We start from the raw sequence: 15355 nt of genomic DNA, 5'->3' as shown, positions 1-15355 counted from the left end.
GGTCTGCCACCCCCATACATCCTGCTGCCTGAAGCAATCATCTCACCTTGCCTCATGGATGGGCCGGCCCTGTTAGGGGCAGGATTCAACTCTTTTTTGGAAAGGGTGGGGAGTACACAGGAAGCTGTAGAAGGAGACTGGAAACTTTCTAATTAGAATTGGTATGTAACATTTCCCTATCACATTCTCATTTTTTTCTGCTGGTATAAGCATTTTACTCGCAGTGTCTGAAACTTTGTTGGCTACCTGCGGTGTCCATACTCTCTGAAATTGTAATTTTCACAGAAGCCAGCTTGCTTTGGGACATCACAGGGCTTCTGACTTCAGGTGGGGAATAAGTAGCAGGATAAAGTGAGCTCTTAATAAATACCCTGTATTCATACAAAATGTCTCTGATTGCCTAACCCAGTTTTGTAATGTTTGATATGGTGATATTTCAAATGACACCCTCTCTGGGTTTACGAATACATATTTCAAGCATAACAACAATGCGTATTTCAGTTCGCAGTAATAACAGCTGGAGGTGAAGTTAAAAACCAAAAGCATCTTTTTAAGCTGAGCAGAATGTTTTGAGGTTCATTTTCCTTTCTGCCTTAGCTCTCTCATGAGTATCATTTTGAAATGAACATGTTATTGAGAACAAGTCTTAAAGTTGCAAGAACTTTTCCCTCCCTCCCTCTACCACCTCTAATCTATAATGGAAGTCATACTATTGGGCTAGTGGGAAGGCTGAGCAGCAATATTCTAGCATTGCTTTGTCAATACTCCAACCATTTCAGGTTCTCTGTTTTAGATCTTCATCGGTCAGGAATGGAAGCTTTGCATACGATGTTAGTCTCTTGTTGCTTCATTAAATCCTGAGGAAAAGCTGTGATTAGTATGTATTAAAGTTAAGGATATTCATCTTTCATAGCAACTCTTTCTCACACCAAAGGAAGGCATGTGAGGATGTACTTCTGTCTCTCCCATAGTAGCTGGAAGAATCAAAGTATGCTGCTCAGGATGGGAATCAGAAGCAGAAAGCTTCTGCTTTCCCTATTTGCTACGGCCTGGGGGTGTACCTTTTAATTATCCCGATCTGGGAGGAAGTAGGAAGTAGAAAGAAGAATTTGCCAGCCTAATTTTAATTGGTTTTGAAAAGCCTCATTGGACATGTTAGTCAAACAAACATGGTCTAAAGTAGGGGTAGACAACCTCCTTACTATGTAGGACCCCATTGCCTCAGGGGATATCTGCCAAGGGCAGCATGCCAGTGGGACCGGGGTCAGAAGTGGGCAAAGACAGAGCCAAAGACAGATGGGTTACCCCACTTTCTATCTCTCCAGTGTTCCTTTTCTGCCATCCTTTGTTACTCATTTCTGCTACCACCTTTCCCTTTGTTTTGTCCTCCTTTCCACTCACAGTAAATTGGGCCAGGGGCTCCATGTGACCCACCTGTGCTCTAAAGCTATACATGTGCCTGGTGCTTTATTTGAATTAACTGCTAGCTGTATCCTTGATGGCATCATGTGTGCATGGCAAATGAAGTGGGGTTGCTAGGTTTTGGTGTTGGTAAGAACAGGATTTACTTACCTGTGAAGCATCCTCCTCTTAGCATGTTCAACATCCTCTCTGTTTATAGGGATTTGGCTAGGCAAAATTGTTGACTGGTCAAATGCCAACTCTCTGTGACCCCATGGTTTGTCTTCCACCAGAGAAAAATAGAGAAGGAAAAGACTGACAACTTGCGTTTTCAGATTTCTATTATTCTCTGTTATTTCTTTTCCTTGGGATGGCAGCTGGCCATAAAATGACAGCTCTGAGCCCACAGGGAACACTTCTGACTGGGCTGCTTAATCAGAGCCAGTTCTGGAGAGGGGGAGGGATCGCAATTCATTTTATGTTACATCTGTCATAGCCCCCTTCCTTATCGTTGGCCTACATGCTTTAGGCAATGATTCATGTGTCCTGTTGTGACAGTGCAATCTGAGTTCTGGGGCCCTTATCACTATTCTCAATTTCACTCTGAACCTCCTTATTATTATGCAGCTAAGGAATGGTGGGGTGGTGAACAGGAGGAAAGCCTAGAAGGTGCCCTGTGAAGTTCAAAGTGATATCTGGCACCTGCAGGATTCTTAGTTGGAAGGTCATCGGTGCATCTTTGGTTCCTGACAATGATTTGGGAGCCCCTAGTAATCTAGTGTTTGAAGCTAAGTGGGTATGCATCTCATCACCTATCTAGGTCCTGGTTTCTTTCTTAAAACGTAAGAAAGCATTCAGACATGGAAGCCTCCAACCTGCAGTCTGAGGTACATACCCTGTACTAGAACATACCCTGTACTAGTCCAAGACTCTGAAACTTCATTGTGCTGCATACCTTGCTCTAGCAGTTCTACTTGCTGTAAGCATGGTAGAGACATCTGGTCGCTCCAGGTCGAAGCACCTCAAGAGTATTTATCTTGGCAACCTTTTCGTTATGAGGCACAGAAAATGAAAGCATAAAATAGTATGTCAAGCTGAAATAATTCATTCTGAGAGAAACAACATTTGCCTTGCAAGCATTCTGGTGTAGTGTGGTATATTGGAATTGCTTTCAATCTATACACTATCCCAAGCCTTCTCCCAACCATGGCTATCTCCTTCCTTCCTTCCTTCCTTCCTTCCTTCCTTCCTTCTCTTTTGTGAACACCTTGTTTTGTATTTCCTTGCAGTCCCAGGAACTGCAGTGGAAGGATGAAGAACTGAAGAGGAGAGACACCTTCTATAAGGAGCAGTTGGCCCACATTGAGAAGAAGGTGAGGCAGCGTTGTCTTTTATTTGCAGTGGCTGAATGCTAACAAGATCAGACATCTATCTGAGTGGATCAGCAGAGAAGAGAAATGAGAACCATTGTGCTGAAACCTGGGACTGCCAGCCCCTATTATGTATCTGTTGGGGCCTCCTCCTCATCACACACTGTTAAACTGCTTCACAAGCTGAACCTTTTAAGCAACTCACATTTTAAAGCATAATTGGTTTTTAACTGGATGATTTTCTTTTTTATTATTATTTTAAAAAGCCACCTCGTTTATAATTCATAGTCCCCCACCCCGACCCCATACTATGGGTTTGGTTGAAAGCTATGTCACCTTTTAAAAATTCCCTTTGTTAAAAAAAATCTGTGGATTTTAAAAAAAAAACCTGTGAAAATAACCTCAGATCATTCCATACATATGAATTAAAGTTGTTATTATTAATTTATCTCTTGGGAAACCAACAGATCAAAGTGTGTTGCTGCAAAATGTTGTCTGCTCCTTTGCTAGATAAGCCTTTGAAATGAACATGATTTAAAGAGATACCATCAAGCATCTTTTCAGCCTAAAATGACCTTTGCAAATCCATTTAGGGATTTGAATCTCTCCCCTGAATGTGTGGTTTGCATTTCTGTTTAATTGTTTACCAGGATGAGTTTTAAAAATTGATGGCATAAGAATTGGAGCAACCACATTATTTCTTAGGAACTAATGTGTTCTTTTCAATTCCTAGCTAAATGAAGCAATGCTCACAATAGCTTTAAAAATGTGTGAAGAATAATATCCCATAATTTTAAAGCAATTAAATCTCTTGACAGGCTTGGTACCTCTGAATTTTTTCTGGGGGGGGGGGTTTGTTTCTGTTTTTTGAAAGTGGATACTTAATGTTTATAAAGGTGGGGTGAAATGTACCCAAACAACACTGATTTTTTAAAAATAAAATATTGATATCAGTCTTCCACAACCCTACGCTCCAGGTAGTTCTCAGTATGGCGAGGTATGATTTGCTATGTGGTGGTTTAGAGGTACCCTTTCTTAATTTAATAACATTTTGATGTTTTTATTCTGAATGGCTTTTCAGTTCTATTCTACCCAATTAAACTGACTGCCACAACTCAGAAACCAGGTACACAAGGTGCTAAGAGAAGTGTCCTCAGCCTAGAGAATGCTGTTTAAATTTATTTGTTTCTCATCCTGTCTGCAGAAGCTTAGCCAGAGTCTGTTCTTTCCATTTATTGTGAGAAAAGGAGTGTAGAGGGTGAAAAACAATATTATGTCTATTTTCATAATAGACAAATTACACTCTTTCTTTAATATCACTGCAAACTGTATTAGAGGTCAATAGTACCTCCATAGGTATACAAAACCCCTTTACAAACCTGATTTCTCAAACTTTTTTTCCCAGTTAGAACCAGCAAAATTGAATTGGAACTTTTTTTCATCATAGCTAGCATTTTGCAGAATTCAGCTTTTGTGGTCACTGTGAGCCCAATTGCATCTGCAAATGCTTGCAAGCAACCTGCACTCTTACCTCAGCAAGCGGCCAGACTTAATAACTACTCTCAAGCAAAGATGTTTTAGTTGACCACTTTCCTCTGTTCATGGAAAGAGCTTCACATAATGTCTTGTTGAGGGTTGCCCTCAACACTTTCCAGAGCACAATGCCAATGTCACTGGCCACTTTCAGAAGAATTAATAAAGCCCTCAGACTTGATGATCTGCTTCCATCCTGAACCACTAGTGTTGGAGACAAGCCTGGCTCTGTACATGACCTTTAGGATATGCTTACCAAGACTCTCCCACAATGCTTTGTGCCATATGAGAAGGTTTCAACTGATGAACCGTTATTGCCATCCAGAGGAAGTTGTCAAATGAGGCAGTATCCAAACCCACAAAGTATGGCATACAACTCTGGTTGTGTTCTGAATCCAAAATGTCATATGTTTATGACACAGGCATAAATGAAAAGGAGGAGGGAGGAGCCCAAGAAGCTCAAAAAGAAGACCAGACTGTGGTTAAGAAACTAGCAACAAGTTACACTGTTCTGCTAAAACATGGGGTTTAGCCAAGGCACATTTTGTGACTGGTTCTGCCCCTGCACCACAGTTTTGTGACTGGTGGGCCTCAGTAATTTTCCGCAATCTCAACTGTGCCCTGGGGGTGGGGGTAGAAAGTTTGAGAATCCATGGTCTAGACATATAGCCAGTTTACCTGGGACTTCAAGAAAGGCAGCCTCAGAACTGATATGAGCAGCCACTGCTTATATCAAGAGAAGGGGGAGGCATCATCTCTGTTGTTGATGCAGTGACAAAGAATCACACCAACCATGTGCTTCATTCATGTAAACTTTTTGTCTGCCTTACTCAAACAGCTGTGAAATGTGATAACGTGCATAGCCTGCTTGAGTAGTGTGTGATATGGTTGCAAGATCTGTGAGGTTTGTTGTTACAGGTAGTTCACAACTCATGATTATTTTAATTCAATACAGTGGTACCTTGGTTTAAGAACAGCTTAGTTGATGAACAACGTGGATTAAGAACGCTGCCAACCCAGAAGTAGATGTTTTGGTTTGTGAACTTTGCCTTGGAAGCAGAACATGTTTCACTTCCTGTTGAGTGTGTTCCATTTGTAAATTGAGTCCCCTGCTGCTATGGGAAAGCACGCTTTGGTTTAAGAACACTTTGGTTTAAGAACATGCTTCCAGAACAGATGAAGTTCATAAACCAAGGTACCACTGTACTTGTGCAACATGGTCTTTTAACTTGCAAATGCTGTCATACTTAATAACTTCCACCAAGTATTTTAGTTGTATGGCTTTCTTGGCTCCAGTCCCAGATTGATTTAGTCAGTTTGATGATGGGCTGAAGTCAGTGGTAAGTGGACTTATTTTGGCAAGGGTGGATACTACTACTAATAATAGCAATTTTATTATTTATACCCACCCGTCTGTCTGGGTTTCCCTAGCTATTCTGTCCAAAGTATAAAACAGTGTTGCTCTGCTACCAGAGGCCTCCCCCTCCTGCTTTGTTCTGGTTTAACTTTCAGTTTACAGTGATTATACAGCAGGATAGTGTTTGAGATGCAGGAGTGCTGCAGACGTTCATTACATGCGTCTGAAATGTCCCAAGAACAGTGGGTTTTGTGCATTGCTGTGGGTAAAACCTCAGCGCCTAGGGCTTGCCGATCGAAAGGTCGGCGGTTCGAATCCCCGCGGCGGGGTGCGCTCCCGTCGTTCGGTCCCAGCGCCTGCCAACCTAGCAGTTCGAAAGCACTCCCGGGTGCAAGTAGATAAATAGGGACCGCTGACTAGCGGGAAGGTAAACGGCGTTTCCGCTGCCAGAGCAGCGATGTCACGCTGGCCACGTGACCCGGAAGTGTCTGCGGACAGCGCTGGCCCCCGGCCTCTTGAGTGAGATGGGCGCACAACCCTACAGTCTGTCAAGACTGGCCCGTACGGGCAGGGGTACCTTTACCTTTACCTTTATGTTGTGTTACTTTGACAACCATAGCCTTAACAGAAGGACCATAGAGCACATTTTGAATGTTGTGCAGATGATGATCACCGATTTAGCCCTTAGCATCTCCAATAAGAAAGATCTCAAGTAGTCTGTGATAGGAAAGACCTCTGCCAAGGACCCAGGAGAGCCGCTACCAGTCAGCATAGACAGTCCTGGGCTAGATGGAGAAATAAATCGGGTTGACAATAGCTCAGAGTACCATGCAATTTTAGTCTGTAGAAAAAAGGCAGACCTCTTTCCAAGTGCCACCATTTCCATTTTCTTTTCGGCAAAACATATTCATAGCAAGTTGCCTTTGCACACTTAGCTACATCTAATCTGTGTAATTAATTTTTAAAAAGAATGATTTAAGCTACTGCCCAACGCTGCTGCTTGCGTTTAAATTCCATTTATGTTTCATGGGGATTGTGCAATGAAATCTCAAACAATCCACCAGTCATCCACTCTAATTATCGCAGTTGTCCATATGTTCACAAGCAAGGGATTTATATATATATATATATAATTTCTCCTCCTCTAAATGTGCTTCTCTCTCTAGATTTGTATTTCTTAAAGTGGAAATGACTGGTAATATTTATGTATGTATCCGTTGTTTATTGGCTACAGAGAGAATGTATACAGAATTGTTGCTTGTTTATTTTTAAATATCTTACTTTCCCCCTTCCCAGTTGTGTTTTCTCTGCAAATCTAAAGCTGCAATCCTTACACATGTTTAATTTGAGAGTAAATCCCACTGAATTCAGTGTGTCTTATTTCTAAGGAAACATACCGGTACCTGGAATTGGGCTGTAATTAGGCTTTTAAAACAAGATTAATGGATGTTCTAGCTGCAGGAGCTGGTATTTGAAACCCTCGGCTCCATTGCATGTTGTTGAAATATATTTTCTCCCTTTCTCCCAGTCGCCTGTGCACGATAGGAAGTCAATATTAAGGGCAGGTTTTGTTTCCTCATTTTATGGCACTAGATAGTTTTCTGACCCTTAAACACCAACATTTTGCTGGTAATAAAATAGAAGAATGCTTCCAACTGTCGTAGAATGAGCTTAGATTAGAGTCGGAGATGGAGGGGGCTGGCAGAGGAGAGAAATGTACTTGAAACAGTGTAATAAAGCTTAATTGTATTAGTTTTGAAAAAGATTTTCGATCTTCTCCATGGATAATTTTATTCCTATAATGGTTGGAAAGATGGAAAACGCAGCACCGAACAATCTTTTATATTAGCTGCTGCTTTTATATAATTCTGCTTTCATTTCTTGAATACACACAGACCTTGACTTTTTTCCCTTCTGTAGTCATTGCTTTAGAACTTTTAAAATCTTTTTTTTTTTTTTAAATGAGATTTAGTGGGAGACAAGTTGAGGGGGAAACTTCTGCACAGCTGTTGTTTGGCTGGATTGTCACGGATGGATGTTCTGGAATTACAAAGTTAGACTCTTCAGGGAGTTTGGGGAAAGTTGGATGGGGGGCGAAAAGCAAAGTGGTGATTCAATGTGAAAATGAGAGGCCCAGATCAACCTCTGCAAGAACAGTCTTCCCCTTACCCCATCTGTGCTGTTTCTAAGGCACTGATTTGGCTCTGACCCTGTCCACGTGGATTATCAAGGTTGTCCTCCAGTTATAATATGCAAGCTTATTCGTTTCAGTGGATGTTGTTTTCACATAAATTGCTGCCTATGAAACCGAGGCCTCAACCACACCCCCTCTTAATACACACATGATGCCTGTTGCCTGTTTATCAATAAAGACTTAGCTGTTTTTTCAGGAGGCCATTAGGACATTGAGATCACTGCTTGCTGGCTTCTCGTGGTCATCTTGTTGGTCACAGTGAGAAGAGAGTGCTGGACCAAACAGGCCTTGGGCTTGATCCAAAAGCGGGGTTCTTGTGTTCTCCTGGCCAGAGGACATTGGTTTCATAGGTCCATTTAGAAAATGCCATTCAGAAATCATCCCAATGGGTGCACCTAGTGCCACAGTTCTCAAAGGGTAAGATAGAGGAGAGGTGAAGTACCATTTCCTCCCTACCTACTATTCCTGTACTATTCCTGGTCTAAACCACTGAGCCTCTTGGGCTTGCTGATCAGAAGGTTGGCGGTTCGAATCCACATGATGGTGTGAGCTCCTGTTGCTCTGTCCCAGCTCCTGCCAACCTGTCAGTTCGAAAGCACGCCAGTGCAAGTAGATAAATAGGTAGTGCTGTGGCGGGAAGGTGAATGGCGTTTCTGTGTGCTCTGGTTTCCGTCACGGTGTCCCGTTGCGCCAGAAGCGGTTTAGTCATGCTGGCCACATGACCCGGGAAGCTGTCTGTGGACAAACGCCTCCCCCTTGGCCTGAAAGCGGAAGTGAGTGCCACATCACATAGACAAATATGACTGGACTTAACCATCCACGGGCCCTTTACCTTTACTATTCCAGTCTAGCTTTATGTCTCATGATTGGCCTACAATGCAGTCTGCTGTCATACTCAGTCACTGTGCATGTTGTCCTTGTTTATTTAGCTTACTCATAATGTTGATTGGTCAGTGGGGTGTTTGCTTCTTGGAATTTCTTCTTCTGTGGACTTGGATCACAGTTTGAGCCAATAATGCCTCATTTATGTGATACACCTGCCTCTGTGTCAGGGATGAGAACATTGGTTGCTAGCAGAGGCATCTATTATGGAGGTCCCAAACAGTCCTTCTGTCATCAGAGTTTTAAGATACAGCTATACCATTTAGTTATCTACCCTCCAATGCAGGATCATCCAGTTACTACTGGTCACAGTGTGCCAAAAGAAAAGATGTATTGCAGAGAGGCTGATCTTGTCTCATCTTGTCAGTGGAAATATTTATTTGGAGGCACAGCCTGCTACAAATAACTGAACAGTTGCATGCCCATGGAGAGAACAGAAAACCTTCTGTTTTTCACAGAAAGTAGGCTTGCACTTCCAAAGTTGGTGGATTAAAAAATACTTTGTTGTTGTATCAGTTGCTTCTTAATGTTACAAGAGGGTCCTGTGGTGTATTTCCAATAGATCAAAAATCTCTTCCGATTGGTTACACACTCCAGTTAACCTTGCTGTTTGGTACCATCCCAAGGCCTCCTGTTATGTTGCTTTTGACAGTGGCGTTAACTCTGGGGGCACATGGCCAGTATTCATTTCTCTTGGAAGTACAGTATATTCCTAATCAAGCGCAGTGAGTGGCTGTAGTAGTCATGGCTGGACTTTCCATATCTGTAAAGGTGTTGCCAGAACTAAAAAGGATGCTGACTTCTCACTGGTGGTTAAAGAAATAGCACCATATATACTTATTTAGAAAAAACATTTAATGTTACTATGTATATATTGCTATGGTTGATTTCATAGATATTTTGGTAACTTGGATGTCTCCTGTTCTAAAAGTGTGTTTTAGTCATTATTTTAAAGAAAATTTTTATACCATTTTACATAAACCTCAGATTTTATTTTTTTAAAATGAAACAACCTACGAATCTTGCTACATAAAGCAACACACACATATAAACAATTACCACTGGAATATATACCATCCCTGGAATTCATGTAAAGGATGGAGGTGGAATAACAGCTGCCTATTATTGCCACTGGTTGGTGTACTTAATCTTCCTGGGACATATATTTATGAAGCGCAGTATAAAAAAAGCCTTAAATAAGATGAAAATGAATATACTTATGGAGTAACGTTCCTATTGTGTGTCAGACGGCGTTCTGTACTCCCTGATTTATTCCTCTGGAAGTGTGTATATTTGAGTGTGATTGGAGAGGGAGAGTTAACAGTGCTATTCCTTTGCTCTTGTTTTGGAGCTGTCAAGACCAAAAGTTGCTAATGTGAAAGTGCTGAAGGGTGGGATATTAGGTAAACCTAAATTGAATTAGCAAATGCCAAGGTGACATTGTTAACATGCTAATTAGGACCAGGAAACCCTAATCACCACATAATAAAAGTATATTGCCTAAAAGCAGGTACATTTTTCATGTTGAGATGAAAAAAGGATATACATTAAAAGCAACTAATTAATCTGCGGAGAGGGAAAAATCACACAGTTTATAGGTTAAAAGCAGTATCTCTTGAGGAGTTAGATAATCTGCAGAGATAGCATAGCAAGTAGAGTTGAGTGCATTTAGGGGTTTAGCATTCCCTTGAAAATTAATGCTTCTGTATTAAGGCTTGTTTAAACAAATCTAGTATACACTACCTAAAGGGGCTCTAATTTTCGGGGGGAGCCCCCCCCCCGCTAAATTGGGGCAAATTTGTGCATGTCTGATCTAACTGATAGCACTTGGGAAATGCTTTAGCTTCTTTAGGAAAACATTTGATTCTTCTACCTATTCTGTGGGTAGAATGATCTTTTGTGAATGATTTTGTGGTTGCAAATGCTTCTGAATCATACTGCTAGCTACTTGGTGATGGTGCTTCATTTCTGGAAAAAAAGATGAGCCCCAGGCCTAAGGTATTCCAGGAAGCTATGCAATGCACACTGCACCTTAATGCTGCATGTGTTGGAGCAAGCTGTAATTATTTAATAACGAGGGAAGGGTACTCGGCACATGCTCAGAGGCAGTTTTCAATATAGATATTTCATCTATTTTAATGTGTTGGGGGAAAGGTTCTGAATCTGAATATAGATGCAAATTAAGGCCTGCAACTGTTGACTCCCTCAAGATATGTGTATTTTTTAAATAAAAGCAACGCTTCAAACTTATTCTCTTATTTACAAATACTGTAATTTATGAAGGCAAAACTACACTTAGATGTTTCTTTTTAAAAATACAGAATTTTTTTTTTCAGAACAAGAGGGGACAAAGACTAGAGTTGCTGCCAATTTTATAGGGTCTAGACAAGTGGGTATAGACCATTCTGGGCAAGCAAGGCAAGCAGAACAGTTCCAATAAACACTCTTTGCAGTTTTACCTTTCTTACACAATGTTGTTGTTTAAAAAAGCTTATAATATTTCATTGCAAGAAGGCACTTTCAGTGACGTCTGTTCGTATTTCTCTTTGTATTTTAAAATGCCTGCTGTCTTTCTAGAATCTGGGTAGTGGGCAGAAAATAATTAAAAGGGCTTTTTAATGGGAATGCTGAACCCCTCTTTAGGCACTGAACTATCTGTAGCTATTTGTGCTGCCTGTACCTATAGCTTGATTTAGTGATGCAATTAATTTATGGTGACTAGGATTGCTAACTCTCTTGATTTCTGTCAGGGTGCTTGTCTCTTTAGCTGCAGCATAATAGGAAGAAGTTCAGTAGCTGAACATTTGCCCACTATGGACATGTACTGATGAGGGGGAAACCTTCAGCTGCTGCTTTCCTGCCTGTCATGTATAGGGACTCTAATGTGGAGACCGGGCAGGAGAGAGGTTGGCAGCCCTGTTAGCAGCTGGGCACCAAGGGATATATTACTGTCCTGTTTTCCTTCTAGTAGCCACCTAAGCAAATGAAATATGGCCTTGAAGTGTCCCATGTTCAACCTGACAGTCTTCCTTGGTTGGGGCCCACTAAGGTAGAAAAAGAGTATTCAGCGCAAATTTGTCTGAGTTTTGGTGGCTTACTCATTATACAAATTCCACTTGACTGTGGAGGAGACAGAATATAAAACAATCAAATCTATGGTAGGCCCAAAGGAGTGATTAATGGTTTGATTTTATTGTGTATGGATTTATTTTTGTTTGTTTTAAAGTGTTCATAAACTGCTATGGGAGGTAGTTATGCCTTAAGAGCGGTACATAAATGCCATAAATAAATAGTTCACAAGGGATTCAGGATGCTTGAAGTCTAGGGAAGCTTGCAAGGAATCCCCAGATGTCAGGCCTTATAATCCTTGGTGCCTGACTGCACCCATTTTGAATTTTGAACACAAATTCATCTCCTGAAATTGGGTAATCCCATTCTCACTTCTCCTAGAATGAAAGATGGAGGTTGGGCCTGAAGGTAAGCAGATGCTGATACTTGTTGTAGGAAAATATTGAGACCATCTGCTGTATCAGCCTTGTAATGCACAAAGACTTCCATTCAAAATATTTTTCAAATTTGAGCATGCTGCACAGATGAAACAGCAGATCATTTATGCTGAGAGAGGACCCCCAAGGCTTATGTTCACAGGCTACTAAGAATTAGAGTGCAGTTAATACCATTTACCAACAACACTGTTTGAATGCACTGAGAAAAGTTTTTTAGGTATTGTACAGTATAATCTGTGGATGTACCAGACATGGCTACAGGGGATGTGCTGGTTGCTAAAAGCTCAGTCCTGTGCATGTAAGCTCAAATGTAAGTTATATCCAGTTTAATGAGACTACTGGATTTCAATCTTAATCAGTTAGTAGCTTATGGGCTCTTTCTTTTCATAATATACTCACACAGGGTCCTACCCTACTTGTGAGATGTCATTCTCGTGTTCTACCTGTGAAATCCTTGCAGAGTCATGCTTTGCAGTATAATGGAGCAGAAGGGAAATTTATCTGGAAAGCAAAACTAAATTAGCACCTTAGAGGTGGTAAAAAAAGTGAAACATTTAATCACAAGAAGTTCCTAGGAAAGATGGTCTGAGCGTTCTTCTTTTGGCGAAAGGGGACATTTTGTCTTGAAAAAGAGGAAGTTCTTGGTAATTCTAAGATGAGTACAAGAGGAGCAATGGAAAAAAATATCTTTCTATATTGTATCATTGATCAAAACCTTATTGTCAATGAACATGTATTTCAATGAACAATTAGAACTTCCCTGGGCTGTGGAGTTCCCAGACCAGTCACAGGTTCATCTGGTACATGGTAAGCATCCACTGTTAACTATTTGCAGGTTCTCTGCTTTTTTTGCTGATACTGATTAAATTGATCCCTGGTGGCACCAGTCTTAAGAAAGTAGGTCCTAGGAGGTAGAGTTGGGGGAGTGCTGTTCAGTGCCAGGGACTTTGGCAGTTCTGCAGAATTCTATCTTTACTAAGGTCTGTGATCATATACTTGAGCTTTTCAATTCAGCTTTTTCTTATTTTTATGCACATTAGTAGAGCTTCTGATTACTTGTCTCCATAAAATAGGCTATGATGTCTTGAGTCCATCAATGAGGTATGGTGTATAAAGTGATTGCTTGTTCTTTTTGGATGAAAGACCTATTTTGGTTTAAAACATTTTCTAACAGAACTGCAATCCCTGTTCTAAATTTCAATGTACTCATTGCACATCAGGGCAGGTTTATTTATTCATTTTTTAAAAAATATATATTTATATACCATAAAATAGCAGTGATTTGCCCTTGGTTTTGACCCTTGAGATGTATATTCTTAGGACCCACCTTATTTCTGTAATTTTGAATGGTTTTAATATTGTTTTGTAACTTTGTGTTTTAATCTTGTAACCTGTCCTGGGACATTAGGGTGAAGGGTGGGTAATAAATTTTATTAGTACTACTACTACTATACATACAAGCACACACAAACCACATGAAAAGTAAAAATCTGAAGTCAGCTAACTATCTTATGGAAGGATGCTTTCTCACTAGGACAATAGGTTTGAACATATTACACCAATCCTGGCCTGACTGCTGATTAGTTTCTGGGCCCAATTAAAAGTGCTGGTTTTGACCTATAAAAGCCTTAAATGGCTCAGGACCACAATACCTCTAGGACCGCCTCCCCCCATATGAACAGACTCTGAGACCATCATCTGAGGGCCCTTCTTTGTGTGCCTCCTCCATGAGAGGTCCAGAAGGTGGCATCCTGAGAATGGGCCCTTTCTGCAGTGGCTCCCCATTTGTGGGATGCTCTCCCCAAGAGGCTCACCTTCATTGCATACATTTCTTGTCAACCAGGCATTGGCTGAGTAACATTCTATGGCCTTTTAAATATGTTGGGGGGTGGGTTATTGGTTTGTTTCACTTTCGCTTTTGTTTTTATTTTATTATGTATTTTGTATTTTTCATTTTGTATTTTTATGTTGGTGACCACCCTGTGATCGTTGGATGAAGGGTCTTATAAAAATTTAAATAAATAAGTAGATACCTGAATAAGCTTGAAGGTACAAAAGTTTCCCTTGGGTGTTGAAAAAGATGGTGCCTGCTGACTCTCTTATCAGCAGAATCTTCCACGGTACTTGCCAATGACATTATGGGCTTGGTTTCTTGTTGTTGCCCAGTGAGCCTCGCCAGCTCAGGGAATGACCAAGAACACTCCTGCAGATTGTCTTAGTCAGTGAGTTACAGCCAGAGCATTGGCAGCTATATTTTTCACGTTACAAAAGCTTGTTCAAGGTAACTCAGCTCAATTTTGAGAAATTACTCCATGCTGTTAAGGCCCTCCAACTCTTTATAGAGAGGGTCTTGGGGAGCAAAGGATTGACCATGCTGGTGGTGGTCTGCTTCCGTAACCATTGGGTAAAGAACAAATAGGAAATACTGCCTGCAGTTTTTAAGCTGGTATCACTTGGCCATTTATCCTCCGTTTTTTAAAAATGATAGTATAGGACCAATCGATAAGGGATAGAATTTTCATGTTTTTAACAGTATGTGACACATCTTAATTGTAGAGTTGCTCCCACAGCTCAATATTGCTTTCTCAGCTTTGCTTTTGCCAATATTTTTTCTATTGCCATGCATGACAATCTCTCTTGCATTAGTTTCAAAAGTTGTGTCAGTGTCCAGGAGCAGCTGTATTAAGCAATTTTAGTTCTCCCCCTGCCCCCTCCACTTAGTCACCATGTCTGCTGGGAAAGACTGCTGTGTTCTACCATTGGCTTGGCTTTCGCTGTGGCTTTCAAAGCTCTCTGCTTGATTTCCCCATTAATGGCTGTTTCACTAAAAGCTTGTAAAGTTTCGTTGTTAATATACCTCACTGCACCTGCTTTCAAAGATGAGTGAAATTGATTGGTAATTTGATGAACTCAAAGAACATTTATATTAGGGTAAATAAAATGCGCTAGATGTCATTGCTGCCTGCCTCTTGTTGCCTGTGTGTGTATGCTCAGTATTAAGTACTGTGTTGACTGATGTACAGTGTATTACATCAAATTACAAACAGCTTCTATGCAAACAGCAACTAAAGTGTTTGCTTCCCTTTTGGTCTGCGTGATTAGTGCGAAGAAG

The 15355-nt window shown here is 40.9% G+C and overlaps 1 protein-coding gene across 8 annotated transcripts in view; it reads left to right on the top strand.

Moving 5' to 3' along the window:
* Positions 1 to 15355, top strand: part of CHCHD6 (coiled-coil-helix-coiled-coil-helix domain containing 6) — a 198506-nt gene that overhangs the window by 74687 nt on the left and 108464 nt on the right. For 6 of the 8 annotated variants that reach the window (XM_083418843.1, XM_083418838.1, XM_083418841.1 and 3 more), the window contains one exon: positions 2691 to 2774. The exons of the other annotated variants lie outside the window; for them this stretch is intronic. In XM_083418843.1, the coding sequence (XP_083274969.1) occupies positions 2691 to 2774 (84 nt within the window). The remainder of the gene's footprint in view (positions 1 to 2690; positions 2775 to 15355) is intronic. 8 annotated transcript variants of the gene reach the window in all.

The sequence above is a fragment of the Podarcis tiliguerta genome, assembly GCF_965153285.1.
Source record: "Podarcis tiliguerta genome assembly, chromosome: 2".
Lineage (NCBI taxonomy): Eukaryota > Metazoa > Chordata > Lepidosauria > Squamata > Lacertidae > Podarcis > Podarcis tiliguerta.
This window is presented reverse-complemented; position numbering and strand designations above follow the sequence as displayed.